The sequence below is a fragment of the Macrosteles quadrilineatus genome, unplaced genomic scaffold (assembly GCF_028750875.1).
Source record: "Macrosteles quadrilineatus isolate MER2022 unplaced genomic scaffold, UCM_ALF_1.0 Scaffold_4__1_contigs__length_99947679, whole genome shotgun sequence".
In the NCBI taxonomy this organism is placed as follows: Eukaryota; Metazoa; Arthropoda; class Insecta; order Hemiptera; family Cicadellidae; genus Macrosteles; species Macrosteles quadrilineatus.
The window spans coordinates 69706653-69733721 of NW_026542597.1; the positions used below are offsets into that span (position 1 = coordinate 69706653).

Sequence of the window (27069 nt, forward strand, 5' to 3'; positions counted from 1 at the left end):
ACCATGATGGTCAATTGATGAAACTGAGAATCACTGACCACAAAAAGCCAAAGCCAATAAGAAAACAAGTGAGAAAATTTAATGAAAAAAATACAGAACTTTTTCTTAGAGGTATAAGTTCTGAGTCCTGGTCTCAGATTTTCCAGTCTATTGTTGAGATGAAGTATAATGTATTTTGTAACATATTTAAGTATCATTTTGAGGTAAATTATCCTAAACTTTATGTAACAGAAAATTTTGTAAACCAAAGAAGTGGATTAATGATGTAATAAAATTAAAACAATCTGAAATAGTTGATTTGGAATCTCAATTCAGAATGCTTAAAGACAATAACATTAAGATACAGATTAAGGAAAAGAAAAAAGAACTACAGAGAGAGATTATCAACAATAAAAAAACATACTTTGAGGAAAAAATTATGAACTCTAGAAATAAGGTGAAAACTACCTGGAACTTAATCAACACTGAAGTAGGTAAATTATCAAAGTCAAATGTAAACATAAAATTGTTTTATGAAGGTAAATTTTTGACAGATCCTGTAAATATTTGTGAAACTTTTAATGAATTTTTGTCAATGCTGTAGAAAGTCTTATAGTTCCTAGAATTACCACAGTGTCTCCTGCAAACAATCATTTTATGACTCAGTTTAATACAACATTTAAATTTGTTACAGTTTCGGAGAGAGATATAAGGAAAACTGTATTATCATTTGAAAATAAACCTTCATCAGGTAATGATGAAATTCCGATATCAATCATCAAGGCAGCATTGCCATTCATCTGTACACCTTTAACACACATAGTCAATCAATCTCTATCAACAGGTGTATTCCCTGAACAATTCAAAACTGCCAGGGTGATCCCAATCTTCAAAAAAGGCGATCCAGAAGATGTCAAATGCTATAGACCTGTATCACTCCTTCCAGTTTTTTCTAAAATTCTTGAGAAAGTTGTCTTTGATCAACTGTCAAATTATCTTGAATCAAACATGTTATTGGATAACCAACAACATGGTTTCAGGCCAAACAAATCAACAATAACAGCCGGTATTGAATTTGTTGAATCCATCATCGAATCTATTGATAGGGGTGAAAAAGTTGTAGGCATTTTCTTGGACTTGTCCCGGGCGTTTGACAGTGTTGAACACTGCAAATTAATTGAAGTCCTTAGCTATCTTGGTGTAAAATCTACCGAACTGGCATGGTTTCGCTCATACCTCTTACAGAGAAAACAATTTGTAGAAATAGAATATTTTAAAGATCATTCAAGATATTTGTATAAGGAAAAATTTGCCTCTCGTCCATTACCAGTGCGGTACGGTGTCCCCCAGGGATCTATTTTGGGCCCTTTACTGTTTCTATGTTACCTGAAGGGTTTACCTGAATTGACATGGGACAGAAATAGTAAAGTGTGTCTTTATGCGGACGACACTAATGTAATTGTTTCTGCTAACACAGTAGAAAATGTTGAAATGTCATCTTTAATTGGCTTATCTTTAATAAAAGACTTTTTAAATAGTAAAAATCTTCTTTTAAATTCTACTAAATCAAATTTTGTGTCATTTTCAACTAAGAGAGCGAGAAATGGGACAAGTCCAACAATTTTCATTGAAAATGAAATTTTGAACCATGTAAATGAAACTAAATTCTTGGGTCTAATTATAGACGAACATTTATCATGGGACAACCATATTGAACATGTTATAAATAAAACATCTAGTGGCATACACGCTTTAAGGAAAATGGTCCATTGGTGTAATCTAAAAACCATGAAATCTATTTACTTCGCCCTAATTCATTCTCATATTGCCTACGGTATTAGTATATATGGATCGACAACAATAAAGAACATGGACAAAATTCTCATTCAACAAAAACGTGCATTGAGAATAATGTTTCATCTGAAACGAAAAGTTTCAGTGAAACATATTTTCAAGGATTTAAAAATATTAACAGTTATCGGCTTATACATTTATGAAACAATAAAATTTACACTACCCAACAATAAAATTTCAATTGGCAACACAACCCATTCGTATAACACAAGAGCTCATCGTTTAGTTGAACAACACAAATTGGAATTTTTTAAAAAGAAAACCACTTACATGGGCAATTTATGTTTTCATAACCTCCCTCAAAATATTAAATCAGAGAAAAACCATAAAAGGTTGTTAAAATTACTTAAAGAATATCTAATTAAATCTGCTTTTTACTCTCTCCAAGACTTTATCTCATAGCAACTTTATTTTTCTTGAAAATATATGATTTTTTAACTCTCTCTCTCTCTCTGTCTCTATCCTCTTGTAGTTTTTGTAACTAATGTTTATTTTGTATCTTAAACATAATTTTTATTTAAAGGTTTCCTCTATGTATATATTGTAAATACTGTATGATGTGGGAAACTCAGTTACATGTGACGTAGTATGAAACTATTTTATATTATTTTACCTTATGTTGTATGACCTTATGTTATATTTACCTTATGTGTGACTCTATTCTTTGTAAATGTTACAAGAAACAGAATAAAGATGATATTGAATTGAATTGAATTGAATACAGGCTAAAAAGGATTCATGTTTTGGATCTAAGAACACGTTTTGTTTGAACAATTTAATTTTCCCTTGTTTAGTTACATATTTATTTTTCCATTGAAATATTTTTAAGTTAGCTCTGTCAATGGACAGAGATTAACTAACGTTTTATTAAAAGTTGTTATTGTATTTGCTAAATGTTCTAAAAATGAACGGATTGTAAATAAAATTGTGATATAAAAAAAACCAAGCTTGGGTAAACCAACTTATAAGCTAAAACTAGGTTTGTTTTAAGCTTCAAAGTTTACTATTTTTTAGCTTGGTATTTAAGCTTAACCCAAGCTTGGGTAACCAGCATATAAGCTTAAACTAGGCTTATTTTAAGCTACAAAGATTTACTTTTTTAGCATGTTATAAGCTTGGTTTTTAGCTTAACCCAAGCTTGGATAACCAGCTTTTAATGTTTAAACCAGGCTTGTTATAAGCTTGGTTTTTCAGGTTAACCCAAGCTTGGGACTAGGCTTATTTTAAGATTGGTTTTTAAGCTTAACCCAAGCTTGGGTAACCAGCTTATAAGTTTAAACTAGGATTGTTATAAGCTTGGTTTTTAAGCTTAACCCAAGCTTGGGTAAACCAGCTTATAAGCTTAAACTAGGTTTGTTTCAGCTTTAAAGTTTACACTTTTTCAACTTGTTGTAAGCTTGGTTTTTAAGCTTAACCCAAGCTTAGGTAAACCAACTTATAAGCTTAAGCTAGGTTTGTTTTAAGATTCATAGTTTACTCTTTTTTAGCTTGGTATTAAGGCTTAACCCAAGCTTGGATAACCAGCTTATTAGCTTAAACTAGGCTTGTTTTAAGCTTGGTTTTTAAGCTTAACCCAATTTGGGACTAGGCTTGTTATAAGCTTGGTTTTTAAGCTTAACCCTATTTGGGACTAGGCTTGTTATATGCTTGGTTTTTAAGCTTAACTCATGCTTGGGTAACCAGCTTTTAAGCTTAATCTAGGCTTGTTATAAGCTACAAAGGTTTACTTTTTTAGCTTGTTATAAGCTTGATTTTTAAGCTTAACCCAAGTTTGGGTAACCAGCTTATAAGCTAAACCTTGGCTTGTTATAAGCTTGGTTTTTAAACTTAACCCAAGCTTGGGTAACCAGCTTATAAGCTTAAACTAGGCTTGTTATAAGCTAACTCATAATAATACTACACAACGTACTACTTTGTAATAGTTTTACAAAGGTTTACTTTTTTAGCTTGTTTTAAGCTTGGTTTTTAAGCTTAACCCAAGCTTGGGTAACCAGCTTATAAGCTTAAACTAGGCTTGTTATAAGCTACAAAGGTTTACTTTTTTAGCTTGTTATAAGCTTGGTTTTTAAGCTTAACCCAAGCTTGGGTAACCAGCTTATAAGCTTAAACTAGGCTTGTTATAGGCTACAAAGGTTTACTTTTTTAGCTTGTTTTAAGCTTGGTTTTTAAGCTTAACCCAAGCTTGGGTAACCAGCTTATAAGCTTAAACTAGGCTTGTTATAAGCTACAAAGGTTTACTTTTTTAGCTTGTTTTAAGCTTGGTTTTTAAGCTTAACCCAAGCTTTGGACTAGACTTGTTATAAGCTTGGGTAACCAGATTATAAGCTTAAACTGGGCTTGTTATAAGCTACAAAGGTTTACTTTTTTAGCTTGTTATAAGCTTGGTTTTTAAGCTTAACCCAAGCTTGGGTAACCAGCTTATAAGTTTAAACTAGGCTTGTTTTAAGCTACAAAGGTTTACTTTTTTAGCTTGTTATAAGCTTGGTTTTTTAGCTTAACTCAAGTTTGGGTAACCAGCTTATAAGCTTGACCTTGGCTTGTTATAAGCTTGGTTTTTAAGCTTAACCCAAGCTTGGGCCTGGGCTTGTTATAAGCTTGGTTTTTAAGCTTAACCCAAGCTTGGGTAACCAGCTTATAAGCTTAAACAAGGGTTGTTATAAGCTACAAAGGTTTACTTTTTTAGCTTGTTATAAGCTTGATTTTTAAGCTTAACCCAAGTTTGGGTAACCAGCTTATAAGCTAAACCTTGGCTTGTTATAAGCTTGGTTTTAAAGCTTAACCCAAGCTTGGAACTACGCTTGTTATAAGCTTGGTTTTAAAGCTTAACCCAAGCTTGGAACTACGCTTGTTATAAGCTTGGTTTTTAAGCTTAACCCAAGCTTGGGTAACCAGCTTATAAGCTTAAACCAGGCTTGTTATAAGCTACAAAAGTTTACTTTTTTAGCTTGTTTTAAGCTTGGTTTTTAAGCTTAACGCAAGCTTGGGTAACCAGCTTATAAGCTTAAACTATTCTTGTTATGAGCTACAAAGGTTTACTTTTTTAGCTTGTTTTAAGCTTGGTTTTTAAGCTTAACACAAGCTTTGGACTGGACTTGTTATAAGCTTGGTTTTTAGGCTTAACCCAAGCTTGGGTACCAGCTTATAAGCTCAAACTAGGCTTGTTATAAGCTTGGTTTTTAAGCTTAACCCTAGCTTGGGTAAACGAGCTTATAAGCTTAAACTAGGTTTGTTTCATTTTCAAAGTTTACTCTTTTTCAACTCGTTGTAAGCTTGTTTTTTATGCTTAACCCAAAATTGACCATTGCAAATAAATTATTACTATACAAAGTAATCCTGAAGCAAATTTGGACTTATGGAATCCAACTGTGGGGAACGTCCAGTATGTCGAACATAAACATCATCCAACGATTTCAGTCAAAAGTTTTAAGGTTCATTCTGCAAACCCCGTGGTATGTTAATAACAATATCCTTCACAAGTACAGTGGAATTCCTAAGGTTGAAGAGGAAATAACCAAATTTAGTGCAAAATATCTAAAGAAACTTGAAAATCAACCTAATCACCTGGCTCTAAACCTCTTGGACAACAGTACCAGTATATACAGGCTAAAAAGGATTCATGTTTTGGATCTAAGCACACGTTTTGTTTGAACAATTTAATTTTCCTTTGTTTAGTTACATATTTATTTTTCCATTGAAATATTTTTAAGTTAGCTCTGTCAATGGACAGAGATTAACTAACGTTTTATTAAAAGTTGTTATTGTATTTGCTACATGTTCTAAAAATGAACAGATTGTAAATAAAATTGTGATATAAAAAAAACCAAGCTTGGGTAAACCAACTTATAAGCTAAAACTAGGTTTGTTTTAAGCTTCAAAGTTTACTATTTTTTAGCTTGGTATTTAAGCTTAACCCAAGCTTGGGTAACCAGCTTTTAATATTTAAACTAGGCTTGTTATAAGCTTGGTTTTTAAGCTTAACCCAAGCTTGGGTAACCAGCTATAAGCTTAAACTAGGCTTGTTTTAAGCTACAAAGGTTTACTTTTTTAGCATGTTATAAGCTTTTTTTTTAGCTTAACCCAAGCTTGGATAACCAGCTTTTAATATTTAAACTAGGCTTGTTATAAGCTTGGTTTTTAAGCTTAACCCAAGCTTGGGACTAGGCTGGTTTTAAGATTGGTTTTTAAGCTTAACCCAAGCTTGGGTAAACCAACTTATAAGCTTAAGCTAGGTTTGTTTTAAGATTCATAGTTTACTCTTTTTTAGCTTGGTATTAAGGCTTAACCCAAGCTTGAAAAACCAGCTTATAAGCTTAAACTAGGCTTGTAATAAGCTTGGTTTTTAAGCTTAACCCAATTTGGGACTAGGCTTGTTATAAGCTTGGTTTTTAAGCTTAACCCTATTTGGGACTAGGCTTGTTATATGCTTGGTTTTTAAGCTTAACTCATGCTTGGGTAACCAGCTTTTAAGCTTAATCTAGGCTTGTTATAAGCTACAAAGGTTTACTTTTTTAGCTTGTTATAAGCTTGATTTTTAAGCTTATCCCAAGTTTGGGTAACCAGCTTATAAGCTAAACCTTGGCTTGTTATAAGATTGGTTTTTAAGCTAAACCCATTTTGGGACTAGGCTTGTTATAAGCTTGGTTTTTAAGCTTAACCCAAGCTTGGGTAACCAGCTTATAAGCTTAAACTAGGCTTGTTTTAAGCTACAAAGGTTTACTTTTTTAGCTTCTTATAAGCTTGGTTTTTAAGCTTAACTCAAGTTTGGGTAACCAGCTTATAAGCTTGACCTTGGCTTGTTATAAGCTTGGTTTTTAAGCTTAACCCAAGCTTGGGACTGGGCTTTTTATAAGCTTGGGTTTTAAGCTTAACCCAAGCTTGGGTAACCAGCTTATAAGCTTAAACAAGGGTTGTTATAAGCTACAAAGGTTTACGTTTTTAGCTTGTTATAAGCTTGATTTTTAAGCTTAACCCAAGTTTGGGTAACCAGCTTATAAGCTAAACCTTGGCTTGTTATAAGCTTGGTTTTTAAGCTTAACCCAAGCTTGGGTAACCAGCTTATAAGCTTAAACTAGGCTTGTTATAAGCTACAAAGGTTTACTTTTTTAGCTTGTTTTAAGCTTGGTTTTTAAGCTTAACCCAAGCTTGGGTACCAGCTTATAAGCTCAAACTAGGCTTGTTATAAGCTTGGTTTTTAAGCTTAACCCTAGCTTGGGTAAACGAGCTTATAAGCTTAAACTAGGTTTGTTTCATTTTCAAAGTTTACTCTTTTTCAACTCGTTGTAAGCTTGTTTTTTATGCTTAACCCAAAATTGACCATTGCAAATAAATTATTACTATACAAAGTAATCCTGAAGCAAATTTGGACTTATGGAATCCAACTGTGGGGAACGTCCAGTATGTCGAACATAAACATCATCCAACGATTTCAGTCAAAAGTTTTAAGGTTCATTCTGCAAACCCCGTGGTATGTTAATAACAATATCCTTCACAAGTACAGTGGAATTCCTAAGGTTGAAGAGGAAATAACCAAATTTAGTGCAAAATATCTAAAGAAACTTGAAAATCAACCTAATCACCTGGCTCTAAACCTCTTGGACAACAGTACCAGTATATACAGGCTAAAAAGGATTCATGTTTTGGATCTAAGCACACGTTTTGTTTGAACAATTTAATTTTCCTTTGTTTAGTTACATATTTATTTTTCCATTGAAATATTTTTAAGTTAGCTCTGTCAATGGACAGAGATTAACTAACGTTTTATTAAAAGTTGTTATTGTATTTGCTACATGTTCTAAAAATGAACAGATTGTAAATAAAATTGTGATATAAAAAAAACCAAGCTTGGGTAAACCAACTTATAAGCTAAAACTAGGTTTGTTTTAAGCTTCAAAGTTTACTATTTTTTAGCTTGGTATTTAAGCTTAACCCAAGCTTGGGTAACCAGCTTATAAGCTTAAACTAGGCTTGTTTTAAGCTACAAAGGTTTACTTTTTTAGCATGTTATAAGCTTTTTTTTTAGCTTAACCCAAGCTTGGATAACCAGCTTTTAATATTTAAACTAGGCTTGTTATAAGCTTGGTTTTTAAGCTTAACCCAAGCTTGGGACTAGGCTGGTTTTAAGATTGGTTTTTAAGCTTAACCCAAGCTTGGGTAACCAGCTATAAGCTTAAACTAGGCTTGTTATATGTTTGGTTTTTAAGCTTAACCCAAGCTTGGGTAAACCAGCTTATAAGCTTAAACTAGGTTTGTTTCAGCTTCAAAGTTTACACTTTTTCAACTTGTTGTAAGCTTGGTTTTTAAGCTTAACCCAAGCTTGGGTAAACCAACTTATAAGCTTAAGCTAGGTTTGTTTTAAGATTCATAGTTTACTCTTTTTTAGCTTGGTATTAAGGCTTAACCCAAGCTTGAAAAACCAGCTTATAAGCTTAAACTAGGCTTGTTATAAGCTTGGTTTTTAAGCTTAACCCAATTTGGGACTAGGCTTGTTATAAGCTTGGTTTTTAAGCTTAACCCTATTTGGGACTAGGCTTGTTATATGCTTGGTTTTTAAGCTTAACTCATGCTTGGGTAACCAGCTTTTAAGCTTAATCTAGGCTTGTTATAAGCTACAAAGGTTTACTTTTTTAGCTTGTTATAAGCTTGATTTTTAAGCTTATCCCAAGTTTGGGTAACCAGCTTATAAGCTAAACCTTGGCTTGTTATAAGATTGGTTTTTAAGCTAAACCCATTTTGGGACTAGGCTTGTTATAAGCTTGGTTTTTAAGCCTAACCCAAGCTTGGGTAACCAGCTTATAAGCTTAAACTAGGCTTGTTTTAAGCTACAAAGGTTTACTTTTTTAGCTTCTTATAAGCTTGGTTTTTAAGCTTAACTCAAGTTTGGGTAACCAGCTTATAAGCTTGACCTTGGCTTGTTATAAGCTTGGTTTTTAAGCTTAACCCAAGCTTGGGACTGGGCTTTTTATAAGCTTGGGTTTTAAGCTTAACCCAAGCTTGGGTAACCAGCTTATAAGCTTAAACAAGGGTTGTTATAAGCTACAAAGGTTTACTTTTTTAGCTTGTTATAAGCTTGATTTTTAAGCTTAACCCAAGTTTGGGTAACCAGCTTATAAGCTAAACCTTGGCTTGTTATAAGCTTGGTTTTTAAGCTTAACCCAAGCTTGGGTAACCAGCTTATAAGCTTAAACTAGGCTTGTTATAAGCTACAAAGGTTTACTTTTTTAGCTTGTTTTAAGCTTGGTTTTTAAGCTTAACCCAAGCTTTGGACTAGACTTGTTATAAACTTGGTTTTTAAGCTTAACCCAAGCTTGGGTAACCAGCTTATAAGCTTAAACTAGGCTTGTTATAAGCTTGGTTTTTAAGCTTAACCCTAGCTTGGGTAAACGAGCTTATAAGCTTAAACTTGGTTTGTTTCATTTTCAAAGTTTACACTTTTTCAACTCGTTGTAAGCTTGGTTTTTATGCTTAACCCAAAATTGACCATTGCAAATAAATTATTACTATACAAAGTAATCCTGAAGCCAATTTGGACTTATGGAATCCAACTGTGGGGAACGTCCAGTATGTCGAACATAAACATCATCCAACGATTTCAGTCAAAAGTTGTAAGGTTCATTCTGCAAGCCCCGTGGTATGTTAATAACAATATCCTTCACAAGTACAGTGGAATTCCTACGGTTGAAGAGGAAATAACCAAATTTAGTGCAAAATATCTAAAGAAACTTGAAAATCACCCTAATTACCTGGCTCTAAACCTCTTGGACAACAGTACCAGTATATACAGGCTAAAAAGGATTCATGTTTTGGATCTAAGCACACGTTTTGTTTGAACAATTTAATTTTCCCTTGTTTAGTTACATATTTATTTTTCCATTGAATTATTTTTAAGTTAGCTCTGTCAATGGACAGAGATTAACTAACGTTTTATTAAAAGTTGTTATTGTATTTGCTACATGTTCTAAAAATGAACAGATTGTAAATAAAATTGTGATATAAAAAAAACCAAGCTTGGGTAAACCAACTTATAAGCTAAAACTAGGTTTGTTTTAAGCTTCAAAGTTTACTATTTTTTAGCTTGGTATTTAAGCTTAACCCAAGCTTGGGTAACCAGCTTATAAGCTTAAACTTAGCTTGTTTTGAGCTACAAAGGTTTTACTTTTTTAGCATAATATAAGCTTTTTTTTTAGCTTAACCTAAGCTTGGATAACCAGCTTTTAATCTTTAAACTAGGCTTGTTATAAGCTTGGTTTTTAAGCTTAACCCAAGCTTGGGACTAGTCTTGTTTTAAGATTGGTTTTTAAGCTTAACCCAAGCTTGGGTAACCAGCTATAAGATTAAACTAGGCTTGTTATATGTTTGGTTTTTAAGCTTAACCCAAGCTTGGGTAAACCAGCTTATAAGCTTAAACTAGGTTTGTTTCAGCTTCAAAGTTTACACTTTTTCAACTTGTTGTAAGCTTGGTTTTTAAGCTTAACCCAAGCTTGGGTAAACCAACTTATAAGCTTAAGCTAGGTTTGTTTTAAGATTCATAGTTTACTCTTTTTTAGCTTGGTATTAAGGCTTAACCAAAGCTTTGATAACCAGCTTATAAGCTTAAACTAGGCTTGTTTTAAGCTACAAAGGTTTACTTTTTTAGCTTGTTATAAGCTTGGTTTTTAAGCTTAACTCAAGTTTGGGTAACCAGCTTATAAGCTTGACCTTGGCTTGTTATAAGCTTGGTTTTTAAGCTTAACCCAAGCTTGGGACTGGGCTTGTTTATAAGCTTGGTTTTTAAGCTTAACCCAAGCTTGGGTAACCAGCTTATAAGCTTAAACAAGGGTTGTTATAAGCTACAAAGGTTTACTTTTTTAGCTTGTTATAAGCTTGATTTTTAAGCTTAACCCAAAATTGGGTAACCAGCTTATAAGCTAAACCTTGGCTTGTTATAAGCTTGGTTTTTAAGCTTAACCCAAGCTTGGGTAACCAGCTTATAAGCTTAAACTAGGCTTGTTATAAGCTACAAAGGTTTACTTTTTTAGCTTGTTTTAAGCTTGATTTTTAAGCTTATCCCAAGTTTGGGTAACCAGCTTATAAGCTAAACCTTGTCTTGTTGTAAGCTTGGTTTTTATGCTTAACCCAAAATTGACCATTGCAAATAAATTATTACTATACAAAGTAATCCTGAAGCAAATTTGGACTTATGGAATCCAACTGTGGCGAACGTCCAGTATGTCGAACATAAACATCATCCAACGATTTCAGTCAAAAGTTTTAAGGTTCATTCTGCAAGCCCCGTGGTATGTTAATAACAATATCCTTCACAAGTACAGTGGAATTCCTACGGTTGAAGAGGAAATAACCAAATTTAGTGCAAAATATCTAAAGAAACTTGAAAATCACCCTAATCACCTGGCTCTAAACCTCTTGGACAACAGTACCAGTATATACAGGCTAAAAAGGATTCATGTTTTGGATCTAAGCACACGTTTTGTTTGAACAATTTAATTTTCCCTTGTTTATTTACATATTTATTTTTCTATTGAATTATTTTTAAGTTAGCTCTGTCAATGGACAGGGATTAACTAACGTTTTATTAAAAGTTGTTATTGTATTTGCTAAATGTTCTAAAAATGAACGGATTGTAAATAAAATTGTGATATAAAAAAAACCAAGCTTGGGTAAACCAACTTATAAGCTAAAACTAGGTTTGTTTTAAGCTTCAAAGTTTACTATTTTTTAGCTTGGTATTTAAGCTTAACCCAAGCTTGGGTAACCAGCATATAAGCTTAAACTAGGCTTATTTTAAGCTACAAAGATTTACTTTTTTAGCATGTTATAAGCTTGGTTTTTAGCTTAACCCAAGCTTGGATAACCAGCTTTTAATGTTTAAACCAGGCTTGTTGTAAGCTTGGTTTTTAAGCTTAACCCAAGCTTGGGACTAGGCTTATTTTAAGATTGGTTTTTAAGCTTAACCCAAGCTTGGGTAACCAGCTTATAAGTTTAAACTAGGCTTGTTATAACCTTGGTTTTTAAGCTTAACCCAAGCTTGGGTAAACCAGCTTATAAGCTTAAACTAGGTTTGTTTCAGCTTTAAAGTTTACACTTTTTCAACTTGTTGTAAGCTTGGTTTTTAAGCTTAACCCAAGCTTAGGTAAACCAACTTATAAGCTTAAGCTAGGTTTGTTTTAAGATTCATAGTTTACTATTTTTTAGCTTGGTATTAAGGCTTAACCCAAGCTTGGATAACCAGCTTATAAGCTTAAACTAGGCTTGTTTTAAGCTACAAAGGTTTACTTTTTTAGCTTGTTATAAGCTTGGTTTTTAAGCTTAACTCAAGTTTGGGTAACCAGCTTATAAGCTTGACCTTGGCTTGTTATAAGCTTGGTTTTTAAGCTTAACCCAAGCTTGGGACTGGGCTTGTTTATAAGCTTGGTTTTTAAGCTTAACCCAAGCTTGGGTAACCAGCTTATAAGCTTAAACAAGGGTTGTTATAAGCTACAAAGGTTTACTTTTTTAGCTTGTTATTAGCTTGATTTTTAAGCTTAACCCAAGTTTGGGTAACCAGCTTATAAGCTAAACCTTGGCTTGTTATAAGCTTGGTTTTTAAGCTTAACCCAAGCTTGGTCAACCAGCTTATAAGCTTAAACTAGGCTTGTTATAAGCTACAAAGGTTTACTTTTTTAGCTTGTTTTAAGCTTGATTTTTAAGCCTATCCCAAGTTTGGGTAACCAGCTTATAAGCTAAACCTTGGCTTGTTGTAAGCTTGGTTTTTATGCTTAACCCAAAATTGACCATTGCAAATAAATTATTACTATACAAAGTAATCCTGAAGCAAATTTGGACTTATGGAATCCAACTGTGGGGAACGTCCAGTATGTCGAACATAAACATCATCCAACGATTTCAGTCAAAAGTTTTAAGGTTCATTCTGCAAGCCCCGTGGTATGTTAATAACAATATCCTTCACAAGTACAGTGGAATTCCTACGGTTGAAGAGGAAATAACCAAATTTAGTGCAAAATATCTAAAGAAACTTGAAAATCACCCTAATCACCTGGCTCTAAACCTCTTGGACAACAGTACCAGTATATACAGGCTAAAAAGGATTCATGTTTTGGATCTAAGCACACGTTTTGTTTGAACAATTTAATTTTCCCTTGTTTAGTTACATATTTATTTTTCTATTGAAATATTTTTAAGTTAGCTCTGTCAATGGACAGGGATTAACTAACGTTTTATTAAAAGTTGTTATTGTATTTGCTAAATGTTCTAAAAATGAACGGATTGTAAATAAAATTGTGATATAAAAAAAACCAAGCTTGGGTAAACCAACTTATAAGCTAAAACTAGGTTTGTTTTAAGCTTCAAAGTTTACTATTTTTTAGCTTGGTATTTAAGCTTAACCCAAGCTTGGGTAACCAGCATATAAGCTTAAACTAGGCTTATTTTAAGCTACAAAGATTTACTTTTTTAGCATGTTATAAGCTTGGTTTTTAGCTTAACCCAAGCTTGGATAACCAGCTTTTAATGTTTAAACCAGGCTTGTTATAAGCTTGGTTTTTAAGCTTAACCCAAGCTTGGGACTAGGCTTATTTTAAGATTGGTTTTTAAGCTTAACCCAAGCTTGGGTAACCAGCTTATAAGTTTAAACTAGGCTTGTTATAACCTTGGTTTTTAAGCTTAACCCAAGCTTGGGTAAACCAGCTTAAAAGCTTAAACTAGGTTTCTTTCAGCTTTAAAGTTTACACTTTTTCAACTTGTTGTAAGCTTGGTTTTTAAGCTTAACCCAAGCTTAGGTAAACCAACTTATAAGCTTAAGCTAGGTTTGTTTTAAGATTCATAGTTTACTCTTTTTTAGCTTGATATTAAGGCTTAACCCAAGCTTGGATAACCAGCTTATAAGCTTAAACTAGGCTTGTTTTAAGCTACAAAGGTTTACTTTTTTAGCTTGTTATAAGCTTGGTTTTTAAGCTTAACTCAAGTTTGGGTAACCAGCTTATAAGCTTGACCTTGGCTTGTTATAAGCTTGGTTTTTAAGCTTAACCCAAGCTTGGGACTGGGCTTGTTTATAAGCTTGGTTTTTAAGCTTAACCCAAGCTTGGGTAACCAGCTTATAAGCTTAAACAAGGGTTGTTATAAGCTACAAAGGTTTACTTTTTTAGCTTGTTATAAGCTTGATTTTTAAGCTTAACCCAAGTTTGGGTAACCAGCTTATAAGCTAAACCTTGGCTTGTTATAAGCTTGGTTTTTAAGCTTAACCCAAGCTTGGGTAACCAGCTTATAAGCTTAAACTAGGCTTGTTATAAGCTACAAAGGTTTACTTTTTTAGCTTGTGTTAAGCTTTATTTTTAAGCTTATCCCAAGTTTGGGTAACCAGCTTATAAGCTAAACCTTAGCTTGTTGTAAGCTTGGTTTTTATGCTTAACCCAAAATTGACCATTGCAAATAAATTATTACTATACAAAGTAATCCTGAAGCAAATTTGGACTTATGGAATCCAACTGTGGGGAACGTCCAGTATGTCGAACATAAACATCATCCAACGATTTCAGTCAAAAGTTTTAAGGTTCATTCTGCAAGCCCCGTGGTATGTTAATAACAATATCCTTCACAAGTACAGTGGAATTCCTACGATTGAAGAGGAAATAACCAAATTTAGTGCAAAATATCTAAAGAAACTGGAAAATCACCCTAATCACCTGGCTCTAAACCTCTTGGACAACAGTACCAGTATATACAGGCTAAAAAGGATTCATGTTTTGGATCTAAGCACACGTTTTGTTTGAACAATTTAATTTTCCCTTGTTTAGTTACATATTTATTTTTCTATTGAAATATTTTTAAGTTAGCTCTGTCAATGGACAGGGATTAACTAACGTTTTATTAAAAGTTGTTATTGTATTTGCTAAATGTTCTAAAAATGAACGGATTGTAAATAAAATTGTGATATAAAAAAAACCAAGCTTGGTAAACCAACTTATAAGCTAAAACTAGGTTTGTTTTAAGCTTCAAAGTTTACTATTTTTTAGCTTGGTATTTAAGCTTAACCCAAGCTTGGGTAACCAGCATATAAGCTTAAACTAGGCTTATTTTAAGCTACAAAGATTTACTTTTTTAGCATGTTATAAGCTTGGTTTTTAGCTTAACCCAAGCTTGGATAACCAGCTTTTAATGTTTAAACCAGGCTTGTTATAAGCTTGGTTTTTAAGCTTAACCCAAGCTTGGGACTTAGGCTTATTTTAAGATTGGTTTTTAAGCTTAACCCAAGCTTGGGTAACCAGCTTATAAGTTTAAACTAGGCTTGTTATAACCTTGGTTTTTAAGCTTAACCCAAGCTTGGGTAAACCAGCTTATAAGCTTAAACTAGGTTTCTTTCAGCTTTAAAGTTTACACTTTCTCAACTTGTTGTAAGCTTGGTTTTTAAGCTTAACCCAAGCTTAGGTAAACCAACTTATAAGCTTAAGCTAGGTTTGTTTTAAGATTCATAGTTTACTCTTTTTTAGCTTGGTATTAAGGCTTAACCCAAGCTTGGATAACCAGCTTATAAGCTTAAACTAGGCTTGTTTTAAGCTACAAAGGTTTACTTTTTTAGCTTGTTATAAGCTTGGTTTTTAAGCTTAACTCAAGTTTGGGTAACCAGCTTATAAGCTTGACCTTGGCTTGTTATAAGCTTGGTTTTTAAGCTTAACCCAAGCTTGGGACTGGGCTTGTTTATAAGCTTGGTTTTTAAGCTTAACCCAAGCTTGGGTAACCAGCTTATAAGCTTAAACAAGGGTTGTTATAAGCTACAAAGGTTTACTTTTTTAGCTTGTTATAAGCTTGATTTTTAAGCTTAACCCAAGTTTGGGTAACCAGCTTATAAGCTAAACCTTGGCTTGTTATAAGCTTGGTTTTTAAGCTTAACCCAAGCTTGGGTAACCAGCTTATAAGCTTAAACTAGGCTTGTTATAAGCTACAAAGGTTTACTTTTTTAGCTTGTTTTAAGCTTTATTTTTAAGCTTATCCCAAGTTTGGGTAACCAGCTTATAAGCTAAACCTTGGCTTGTTGTAAGCTTGGTTTTTATGCTTAACCCAAAATTGACCATTGCAAATAAATTATTACTATACAAAGTAATCCTGAAGCAAATTTGGACTTATGGAATCCAACTGTGGGGAACGTCCAGTATGTCGAACATAAACATCATCCAACGATTTCAGTCAAAAGTTTTAAGGTTCATTCTGCAAGCCCCGTGGTATGTTAATAACAATATCCTTCACAAGTACAGTGGAATTCCTACGGTTGAAGAGGAAATAACCAAATTTAGTGCAAAATATCTAAAGAAACTTGAAAATCACCCTAATCACCTGGCTCTAAACCTCTTGGACAACAGTACCAGTATATACAGGCTAAAAAGGATTCATGTTTTGGATCTAAGCACACGTTTTGTTTGAACAATTTAATTTTCCCTTGTTTAGTTACATATTTATTTTTCTATTGAAATATTTTTAAGTTAGCTCTGTCAATGGACAGGGATTAACTAACGTTTTATTAAAAGTTGTTATTGTATTTGCTAAATGTTCTAAAAATGAACGGATTGTAAATAAAATTGTGATATAAAAAAAACCAAGCTTGGGTAAACCAACTTATAAGCTAAAACTAGGTTTGTTTTAAGCTTCAAAGTTTACTATTTTTTAGCTTGGTATTTAAGCTTAACCCAAGCTTGGGTAACCAGCATATAAGCTTAAACTAGGCTTATTTTAAGCTACAAAGATTTACTTTTTTAGCATGTTATAAGCTTGGTTTTTAGCTTAACCCAAGCTTGGATAACCAGCTTTTAATGTTTAAACCAGGCTTGTTATAAGCTTGGTTTTTAAGCTTAACCCAAGCTTGGGACTAGGCTTATTTTAAGATTGGTTTTTAAGCTTAACCCAAGCTTGGGTAACCAGCTTATAAGTTTAAACTAGGCTTGTTATAACCTTGGTTTTTAAGCTTAACCCAAGCTTGGGTAAACCAGCTTATAAGCTTAAACTAGGTTTCTTTCAGCTTTAAAGTTTACACTTTTTCAACTTGTTGTAAGCTTGGTTTTTAAGCTTAACCAAGCTTAGGTAAACCAACTTATAAGCTTAAGCTAGGTTTGTTTTAAGATTCATAGTTTACTCTTTTTTAGCTTGGTATTAAGCTTAACCCAAGCTTGGATAACCAGCTTATAAGCTTAAACTAGGCTTGTTTTAAGCTACAAAGGTTTACTTTTTTAGCTTGTTATAAGCTTGGTTTTTAAGCTTAACTCAAGTTTGGGTAACCAGCTTATAAGCTTGACCTTGGCTTGTTATAAGCTTGGTTTTTAAGCTTAACCCAAGCTTGGGACTGGGCTTGTTTATAAGCTTGGTTTTTAAGCTTAACCCAAGCTTGGGTAACCAGCTTATAAGCTTAAACAAGGGTTGTTATAAGCTACAAAGGTTTACTTTTTTAGCTTGTTATTAGCTTGATTTTTGAGCTTAACCCAAATTTGGGTAACCAGCTTATAAGCTAAACCTTGGCTTGTTATAAGCTTGGTTTTTAAGCTTAACCCAAGCTTGGGTAACCAGCTTATAAGCTTAAACTAGGCTTGTTATAAGCTACAAAGGTTTACTTTTTTAGCTTGTTTTAAGCTTTATTTTTAAGCTTATCCAAGTTTGGGTAACCAGCTTATAAGCTAAACCTTGGCTTGTTGTAAGCTTGGTTTTTATGCTTAACCCAAAATTGACCATTGCAAATAAATTATTACTATACAAAGTAATCCTGAAGCAAATTTGGACTTATGGAATCCAACTGTGGGGAACGTCCAGTATGTCGAACATAAACATCATCCAACGATTTCAGTCAAAAGTTTTAAGGTTCATTCTGCAAGCCCCGTGGTATGTTAATAACAATATCCTTCACAAGTACAGTGGAATTCCTACGGTTGAAGAGGAAATAACCAAATTTAGTGCAAAATATCTAAAGAAACTTGAAAATCACCCTAATCACCTGGCTCTAAACCTCTTGGACAACAGTACCAGTATATACAGGCTAAAAAGGATTCATGTTTTGGATCTAAGCACACGTTTGTTTGAACAATTTAATTTTCCCTTGTTTAGTTACATATTTATTTTTCTATTGAAATATTTTTAAGTTAGCTCTGTCAATGGACAGGGATTAACTAACGTTTTATTAAAAGTTGTTATTGTATTTGCTAAATGTTCTAAAAATGAACGGATTGTAAATAAAATTGTGATATAAAAAAAACCAAGCTTGGGTAAACCAACTTATAAGCTAAAACTAGGTTTGTTTTAAGCTTCAAAGTTTACTATTTTTTAGCTTGGTATTTAAGCTTAACCCAAGCTTGGGTAACCAGCATATAAGCTTAAACTAGGCTTATTTTAAGCTACAAAGATTTACTTTTTTAGCATGTTATAAGCTTGGTTTTTTAGCTTAACCCAAGCTTGGATAACCAGCTTTTAATGTTTAAACCAGGCTTGTTATAAGCTTGGTTTTTAAGCTTACCCAAGCTTGGGACTAGGCTTATTTTAAGATTGGTTTTTAAGCTTAACCCAAGCTTGGGTAACCAGCTTATAAGTTTAAACTAGGCTTGTTATAACCTTGGTTTTTAAGCTTAACCCAAGCTTGGGTAAACCAGCTTATAAGCTTAAACTAGGTTTGTTTCAGCTTTAAAGTTTACACTTTTTCAACTTGTTGTAAGCTTGGTTTTTAAGCTAACCCAAGCTTAGGTAAACCAACTTATAAGCTTAAGCTAGGTTTGTTTTAAGATTCATAGTTTACTCTTTTTTAGCTTGGTATTAAGGCTTAACCCAAGCTTGGATAACCAGCTTATAAGCTTAAACTAGGCTTGTTTTAAGCTACAAAGGTTTACTTTTTTAGCTTGTTATAAGCTTGGTTTTTAAGCTTAACTCAAGTTTGGGTAACCAGCTTATAAGCTTGACCTTGGCTTGTTATAAGCTTGGTTTTTAAGCTTAACCCAAGCTTGGGACTGGGCTTGTTTATAAGCTTGGTTTTTAAGCTTAACCCAAGCTTGGGTAACCAGCTTATAAGCTTAAACAAGGGTTGTTATAAGCTACAAAGGTTTACTTTTTTAGCTTGTTATAAGCTTGATTTTAAGCTTAACCCAAGTTTGGGTAACCAGCTTATAAGCTAAACCTTGGCTTGTTATAAGCTTGGTTTTTAAGCTTAACCCAAGCTTGGGTAACCAGCTTATAAGCTTAAACTAGGCTTGTTATAAGCTACAAAGGTTTACTTTTTTAGCTTGTTTTAAGCTTTATTTTTAAGCTTATCTCAAGTTTGGGTAACCAGCTTATAAGCTAAACCTTGGCTTGTTGTAAGCTTGGTTTTTATGCTTAACCCAAAATTGACCATTGCAAATAAATTATTACTATACAAAGTAATCCTGAAGCAAATTTGGACTTATGGAATCCAACTGTGGGGAACGTCCAGTATGTCGAACATAAACATCATCCAACGATTTCAGTCAAAAGTTTTAAGGTTCATTCTGCAAGCCCCGTGGTATGTTAATAACAATATCCTTCACAAGTACAGTGGAATTCCTACGGTTGAAGAGGAAATAACCAAATTTAGTGCAAAATATCTAAAGAAACTTGAAAATCACCCTAATCACCTGGCTCTAAACCTCTTGGACAACAGTACCAGTATATACAGGCTAAAAAGGATTCATGTTTTGGATCTAAGCACACGTTTTGTTTGAACAATTTAATTTTCCCTTGTTTAGTTACATATTTATTTTTCTATTGAAATATTTTTAAGTTAGCTCTGTCAATGGACAGGATTAACTAACGTTTTATTAAAAGTTGTTATTGTATTTGCTAAATGTTCTAAAAATGAACGGATTGTAAATAAAATTGTGATATAAAAAAAAACCAAGCTTGGGTAAACCAACTTATAAGCTAAAACTAGGTTTGTTTTAAGCTTCAAAGTTTACTATTTTTTAGCTTGGTATTTAAGCTTAACCCAAGCTTGGGTAACCAGCATATAAGCTTAAACTAGGCTTATTATAAGCTACAAAGATTTACTTTTTTAGCATGTTATAAACTTGGTTTTTAGCTTAACCCAAGCTTGGATAACCAGCTTTTAATGTTTAAACCAGGCTTGTTATAAGCTTGGTTTTTAAGCTTAACCCAAGCTTGGGACTAGGCTTATTTTAAGATTGGTTTTAAGCTTAACCCAAGCTTGGGTAACCAGCTTATAAGTTTAAACTAGGCTTGTTATAACCTTGGTTTTTAAGCTTAACCCAAGCTTGGGTAAACCAGCTTATAAGCTTAAACTAGGTTTGTTTCAGCTTTAAAGTTTACACTTTTTCAACTTGTTGTAAGCTTGGTTTTTAAGCTTAACCCAAGCTTAGGTAAACCAACTTATAAGCTTAAGCTAGGTTTGTTTTAAGATTCATAGTTTACTCTTTTTTAGCTTGGTATTAAGACTTAACCCAAGCTTGGATAACCAGCTTATTAGCTTAAACTAGGCTTGTTTTAAGCTTGGTTTTTAAGTTTAACCCAATTTGGGACTAGGCTTGTTATAAGCTTGGTTTTTAAGCTTAACCCTATTTGGGACTAGTCTTGTTATATGCTTGGTTTTTAAGCTTAACTCATGCTTGGGTAACCAGCTTTTAAGCTTAATCTAGGCTTGTTATAAGCTACAAAGGTTTAATTTTTTAGCTTGTTATAAGCTTGATTTTTAAGCTTAACCCAAGTTTGGGTAACCAGCTTATAAGCTAAACCTTGGCTTGTTATAAGCTTGGTTTTTAAGCCTAACCCAAGCTTGGGTAACCAGCTTATAAGCTTAAACTAGGCTTGTTATAAGCTACTAAGCTACAAAGGTTTACTTTTTTAGCTTGTTTTAAGCTTGGTTTTTAAGCTTAACCCAAGCTTGGGTAACCAGCTTATAAGCTTAAACTATGCTTGTTATAAGCTACAAAGGTTTACTTTTTTAACTTGTTATAAGCTTGGTTTTTAAGCTTAACCCAAGCTTGGGTAACCAGCTTATAAGTTTAAACTAGGCTTGTTATAGGCTACAAAGGTTTACTTTTTTAGCTTGTTTTAAGCTTGGTTTTTAAGCTTAACCCAAGCTTGGGTAACCAGCTTATAAGCTTAAACTAGGCTTGTTATAAGCTACAAAGGTTTACTTTTTTAGCTTGTTTTAAGCTTGGTTTTTAAGCTTAACTCAAGTTTGGGTAACCAGCTTATAAGCTTGACCCCCCCAAGCTTTGGACTAGACTTGTTATAAGCTTGGGTAACCAGATTATAAGCTTAAACTGGGCTTGTTATAAGCTACAAAGGTTTACTTTTTTAGCTTGTTATAAGCTTGGTTTTTAAGCTTAACCCAAGCTTTGGACTAGACTTGTTATAAGCTTGGTTTTTAAGCTTAACCCAAGCTTTGGACTAGACTTGTTATAAGCTTGGTTTTTAAGCTTAACCCAAGCTTGGGTAACCAGCTTATAAGCTTAAACTAGGATTGTTTTAAGCTACAAAGGTTTACTTTTTTAGCTTGTTATAAGCTTGGTTTTTTAGCTTAACTCAAGTTTGGGTAACCAGCTTATAAGCTTGACCTTGGCTTGTTATAAGCTTGGTTTTTAAGCTTAACCCAAGCTTGGGCCTGGGCTTGTTATAAGCTTGGTTTTTAAGCTTAACCCAAGCTTGGGTAACCAGCTTATAAGCTTAAACAAGGGTTGTTATAAGCTACAAAAGTTTACTTTTTTAGCTTGTTATAAGCTTGATTTTTAAGCTTAACCCAAGTTTGGGTAACCAGCTCATAAGCTAAACCTTGGCTTGTTATAAGCTTGGTTTTTAAGCTTAACCCAAGCTTGGGTAAACCAACTTATAAGCTTAAGCTAGGTTTGTTTTAAGATTCATAGTTTACTCTTTTTTAGCTTGGTATTAAGGCTTAACCCAAGCTTGGATAACCAGCTTATAAGCTTAAACTAGGCTTGTTTTAAGCTACAAAGGTTTACTTTTTTAGCTTGTTATAAGCTTGGTTTTTAAGCTTAACTCAAGTTTGGGTAACCAGCTTATAAGCTTGACCTTGGCTTGTTATAAGCTTGGTTTTTAAGCTTAACCCAAGCTTGGGACTGGGCTTGTTTATAAGCTTGGTTTTTAAGCTTAACCCAAGCTTGGGTAACCAGCTTATAAGCTTAAACAAGGGTTGTTATAAGCTTCAAAGGTTTACTTTTTTAGCTTGTTATTAGCTTGATTTTTAAGCTTAACCCAAATTTGGGTAACCAGCTTATAAGCTTAAACTAGGCTTGTTATAGGCTACAAAGGTTTACTTTTTTAGCTTGTTTTAAGCTTGGTTTTTAAGCTTAACCCAAGCTTGGGTAACCAGCTTATAAGCTTAAACTAGGCTTGTTATAAGCTACAAAGGTTTACTTTTTTAGCTTGTTTTAAGCTTGGTTTTTAAGCTTAACTCAAGTTTGGGTAACCAGCTTATAAGCTTGACCCCCCCAAGCTTTGGACTAGACTTGTTATAAGCTTGGGTAACCAGATTATAAGCTTAAACTGGGCTTGTTATAAGCTACAAAGGTTTACTTTTTTAGCTTGTTATAAGCTTGGTTTTTAAGCTTAACCCAAGCTTTGGACTAGACTTGTTATAAGCTTGGTTTTTAAGCTTAACCCAAGCTTGGGTAACCAGCTTATAAGCTTAAACTAGGATTGTTTTAAGCTACAAAGGTTTACTTTTTTAGCTTGTTATAAGCTTGGTTTTTTAGCTTAACTCAAGTTTGGGTAACCAGCTTATAAGCTTGACCTTGGCTTGTTATAAGCTTGGTTTTTAAGCTTAACCCAAGCTTGGGCCTGGGCTTGTTATAAGCTTGGTTTTTAAGCTTAACCCAAGCTTGGGTAACCAGCTTATAAGCTTAAACAAGGGTTGTTATAAGCTACAAAAGTTTACTTTTTTAGCTTGTTATAAGCTTGATTTTTAAGCTTAACCCAAGTTTGGGTAACCAGCTCATAAGCTAAACCTTGGCTTGTTATAAGCTTGGTTTTTAAGCTTAACCCAAGCTTGGGTAAACCAACTTATAAGCTTAAGCTAGGTTTGTTTTAAGATTCATAGTTTACTCTTTTTTAGCTTGGTATTAAGGCTTAACCCAAGCTTGGATAACCAGCTTATAAGCTTAAACTAGGCTTGTTTTAAGCTACAAAGGTTTACTTTTTTAGCTTGTTATAAGCTTGGTTTTTAAGCTTAACTCAAGTTTGGGTAACCAGCTTATAAGCTTGACCTTGGCTTGTTATAAGCTTGGTTTTTAAGCTTAACCCAAGCTTGGGACTGGGCTTGTTTATAAGCTTGGTTTTTAAGCTTAACCCAAGCTTGGGTAACCAGCTTATAAGCTTAAACAAGGGTTGTTATAAGCTACAAAGGTTTACTTTTTTAGCTTGTTATTAGCTTGATTTTTAAGCTTAACCCAAATTTGGGTAACCAGCTTATAAGCTATTGGCTTGTTATAAGCTTGGTTTTTAAGCTTAACCCAAGCTTGGGTAACCAGCTTATAAACTTAAACTAGGCTTGTTATAAGCTACAAAGGTTTACTTTTTTAGCTTGTTTTAAGCTTTATTTTTAAGCTTATCCCAAGTTTGGGTAACCAGCTTATAAGCTAAACCTTGGCTTGTTGTAAGCTTGGTTTTTATGCTTAACCCAAAATTGACCATTGCAAATAAATTATTACTATACAAAGTAATCCTGAAGCAAATTTGGACTTATGGAATCCAACTGTGGGGAACGTCCAGTATGTCGAACATAAACATCATCCAACGATTTCAGTCAAAAGTTTTAAGGTTCATTCTGCAAGCCCCGTGGTATGTTAATAACAATATCCTTCACAAGTACAGTGGAATTCCTACGGTTGAAGAGGAAATAACCAAATTTAGTGCAAAATATCTAAAGAAACTTGAAAATCACCCTAATCACCTGGCTCTAAACCTCTTGGACAACAGTACCAGTATATACAGGCTAAAAAGGATTCATGTTTTGGATCTAAGCACACGTTTTGTTTGAACAATTTAATTTTCCCTTGTTTAGTTACATATTTATTTTTCTATTGAAATATTTTTAAGTTAGCTCTGTCAATGGACAGGGATTAACTAACGTTTTATTAAAATTTGTTATTGTATTTGCTAAATGTTCTAAAAATGAACGGATTGTAAATAAAATTGTGATATAAAAAAAACCAAGCTTGGGTAAACCAACTTATAAGCTAAAACTAGGTTTGTTTTAAGCTTCAAAGTTTACTATTTTTTAGCTTGGTATTTAAGCTTAACCCAAGCTTGGGTAACCAGCATATAAGCTTAAACTAGGCTTATTTTAAGCTACAAAGATTTACTTTTTTAGCATGTTATAAGCTTGGTTTTTAGCTTAACCCAAGCTTGGATAACCAGCTTTTTAATGTTTAAACCAGGCTTGTTATAAGCTTGGTTTTTAAGCTTAACCCAAGCTTGGGACTAGGCTTATTTTAAGATTGGTTTTTAAGCTTAACCCAAGCTTGGGTAACCAGCTTATAAGTTTAAACTAGGCTTGTTATAACCTTGGTTTTTAAGCTTAACCCAAGCTTGGGTAAACCAGCTTATAAGCTTAAACTAGGTTTGTTTCAGCTTTAAAGTTTACACTTTTTCAACTTGTTGTAAGCTTGGTTTTTAAGCTTAACCCAAGCTTAGGTAAACCAACTTATAAGCTTAAGCTAGGTTTGTTTTAAGATTCATAGTTTACTCTTTTTTAGCTTGGTATTAAGGCTTAACCCAAGCTTGGATAACCAGCTTATAAGCTTAAACTAGGCTTGTTTTAAGCTACAAAGGTTTACTTTTTTAGCTTCTTATAAGCTTGGTTTTTAAGCTTAACTCAAGTTTGGGTAACCAGCTTATAAGCTTGACCTTGGCTTGTTATAAGCTTGGTTTTTAAGCTTAACCCAAGCTTGGGACTGGGCTTGTTTATAAGCTTGGTTTTTAAGCTTAACCCAAGCTTGGGTAACCAGCTTATAAGCTTAAACAAGGGTTGTTATAAGCTCAAAGGTTTACTTTTTTAGCTTGTTATAAGCTTGATTTTTAAGCTTAACCCAAGTTTGGGTAACCAGCTTATAAGCTAAACCTTGGCTTGTATAAGCTTGGTTTTTAAGCTTAACCCAAGCTTGGGTAACCAGCTTATAAGCTTAAACTAGGCTTGTTATAAGCTACAAAGGTTTACTTTTTAGCTTGTTTTAAGCTTTATTTTTAAGCTTATCTCAAGTTTGGGTAACCAGCTTATAAGCTAAACCTTGGCTTGTTGTAAGCTTGGTTTTTATGCTTAACCCAAATTGACCATTGCAAATAAATTATTACTATACAAAGTAATCCTGAAGCAAATTTGGACTTATGGAATCCAACTGTGGGGAACGTCCAGTATGTCGAACATAAACATCATCCAACGATTTCAGTCAAAAGTTTTAAGGTTCATTCTGCAAGCCCCGTGGTATGTTAATAACAATATCCTTCACAAGTACAGTGGAATTCCTACGGTTGAAGAGGAAATAACCAAATTTAGTGCAAAATATCTAAAGAAACTTGAAAATCACCCTAATCACCTGGCTCTAAACCTCTTGGACAACAGTACCAGTATATACAGGCTAAAAGGATTCATGTTTTGGATCTAAGCACACGTTTTGTTTGAACAATTTAATTTTCCCTTGTTTAGTTACATATTTATTTTTCTATTGAAATATTTTTAAGTTAGCTCTGTCAATGGACAGGGATTAACTAACGTTTTATTAAAAGTTGTTATTGTATTTGCTAAATGTTCTAAAAATGAACGGATTGTAAATAAAATTGTGATATAAAAAAAAACCAAGCTTGGGTAAACCAACTTATAAGCTAAAACTAGGTTTGTTTTAAGCTTCAAAGTTTACTATTTTTTAGCTTGGTATTTAAGCTTAACCCAAGCTTGGGTAACCAGCATATAAGCTTAAACTAGGCTTATTATAAGCTACAAAGATTTACTTTTTTAGCATGTTATAAACTTGGTTTTTAGCTTAACCCAAGCTTGGATAACCAGCTTTTAATGTTTAAACCAGGCTTGTTATAAGCTTGGTTTTTAAGCTTAACCCAAGCTTGGGACTAGGCTTATTTTAAGATTGGTTTTTAAGCTTAACCCAAGCTTGGGTAACCAGCTTATAAGTTTAAACTAGGCTTGTTATAACCTTGGTTTTTAAGCTTAACCCAAGCTTGGGTAAACCAGCTTATAAGCTTAAACTAGGTTTGTTTCAGCTTTAAAGTTTACACTTTTTCAACTTGTTGTAAGCTTGGTTTTTAAGCTTAACCCAAGCTTAGGTAAACCAACTTATACTCTTAAGCTAGGTTTGTTTTAAGATTCATAGTTTACTCTTTTTTAGCTTGGTATTAAGACTTAACCCAAGCTTGGATAACCAGCTTATTAGCTTAAACTAGGCTTGTTTTAAGCTTGGTTTTTAAGCTTAACCCAATTTGGGACTAGGCTTGTTATAAGCTTGGTTTTTAAGCTTAACCCTATTTGGGACTAGTCTTGTTATATGCTTGGTTTTTAAGCTTAACTCATGCTTGGGTAACCAGCTTTTAAGCTTAATCTAGGCTTGTTATAAGCTACAAAGGTTTAATTTTTTAGCTTGTTATAAGCTTGATTTTTAAGCTTAACCCAAGTTTGGGTAACCAGCTTATAAGCTAACCTTGGCTTGTTATAAGCTTGGTTTTTAAGCCTAACCCAAGCTTGGGTAACCAGCTTATAAGCTTAAACTAGGCTTGTTATAAGCTACAAAGGTTTACTTTTTAGCTTGTTTTAAGCTTGGTTTTTAAGCTTAACCCAAGCTTGGGTAACCAGCTTATAAGCTTAAACTATGCTTGTTATAAGCTACAAAGGTTTACTTTTTTAACTTGTTATAAGCTTGGTTTTTAAGCTTAACCCAAGCTTGGGTAACCAGCTTATAAGCTTAAACTAGGCTTGTTATAGGCTACAAAGGTTTACTTTTTTAGCTTGTTTTAAGCTTGGTTTTTAAGCTTAACCCAAGCTTGGGTAACCAGCTTATAAGCTTAAACTAGGCTTGTTATAAGCTACAAAGGTTTACTTTTTTAGCTTGTTTTAAGCTTGGTTTTTAAGCTTAACTCAAGTTTGGGTAACCAGCTTATAAGCTTGACCCCCCCCAAGCTTTGGACTAGACTTGTTATAAGCTTGGGTAACCAGATTATAAGCTTAAACTGGGCTTGTTATAAGCTACAAAGGTTTACTTTTTAGCTTGTTATAAGCTTGGTTTTTAA

The 27069-nt window shown here is 33.4% G+C and overlaps 1 protein-coding gene across 1 annotated transcript in view; it reads left to right on the forward strand.

Annotated features, from left to right (window-relative positions):
* The first annotated feature begins 316 nt into the window (after nt 1–316).
* Nucleotides 317–27069, forward strand: part of LOC128993025 (protein purity of essence-like) — a 36767-nt gene continuing 10014 nt past the window's right edge. Inside the window, exon 1 of the mRNA XM_054416778.1 lies at nt 317–469. Coding sequence (XP_054272753.1) covers nt 317–469 — 153 coding nt within the window. The remainder of the gene's footprint in view (nt 470–27069) is intronic.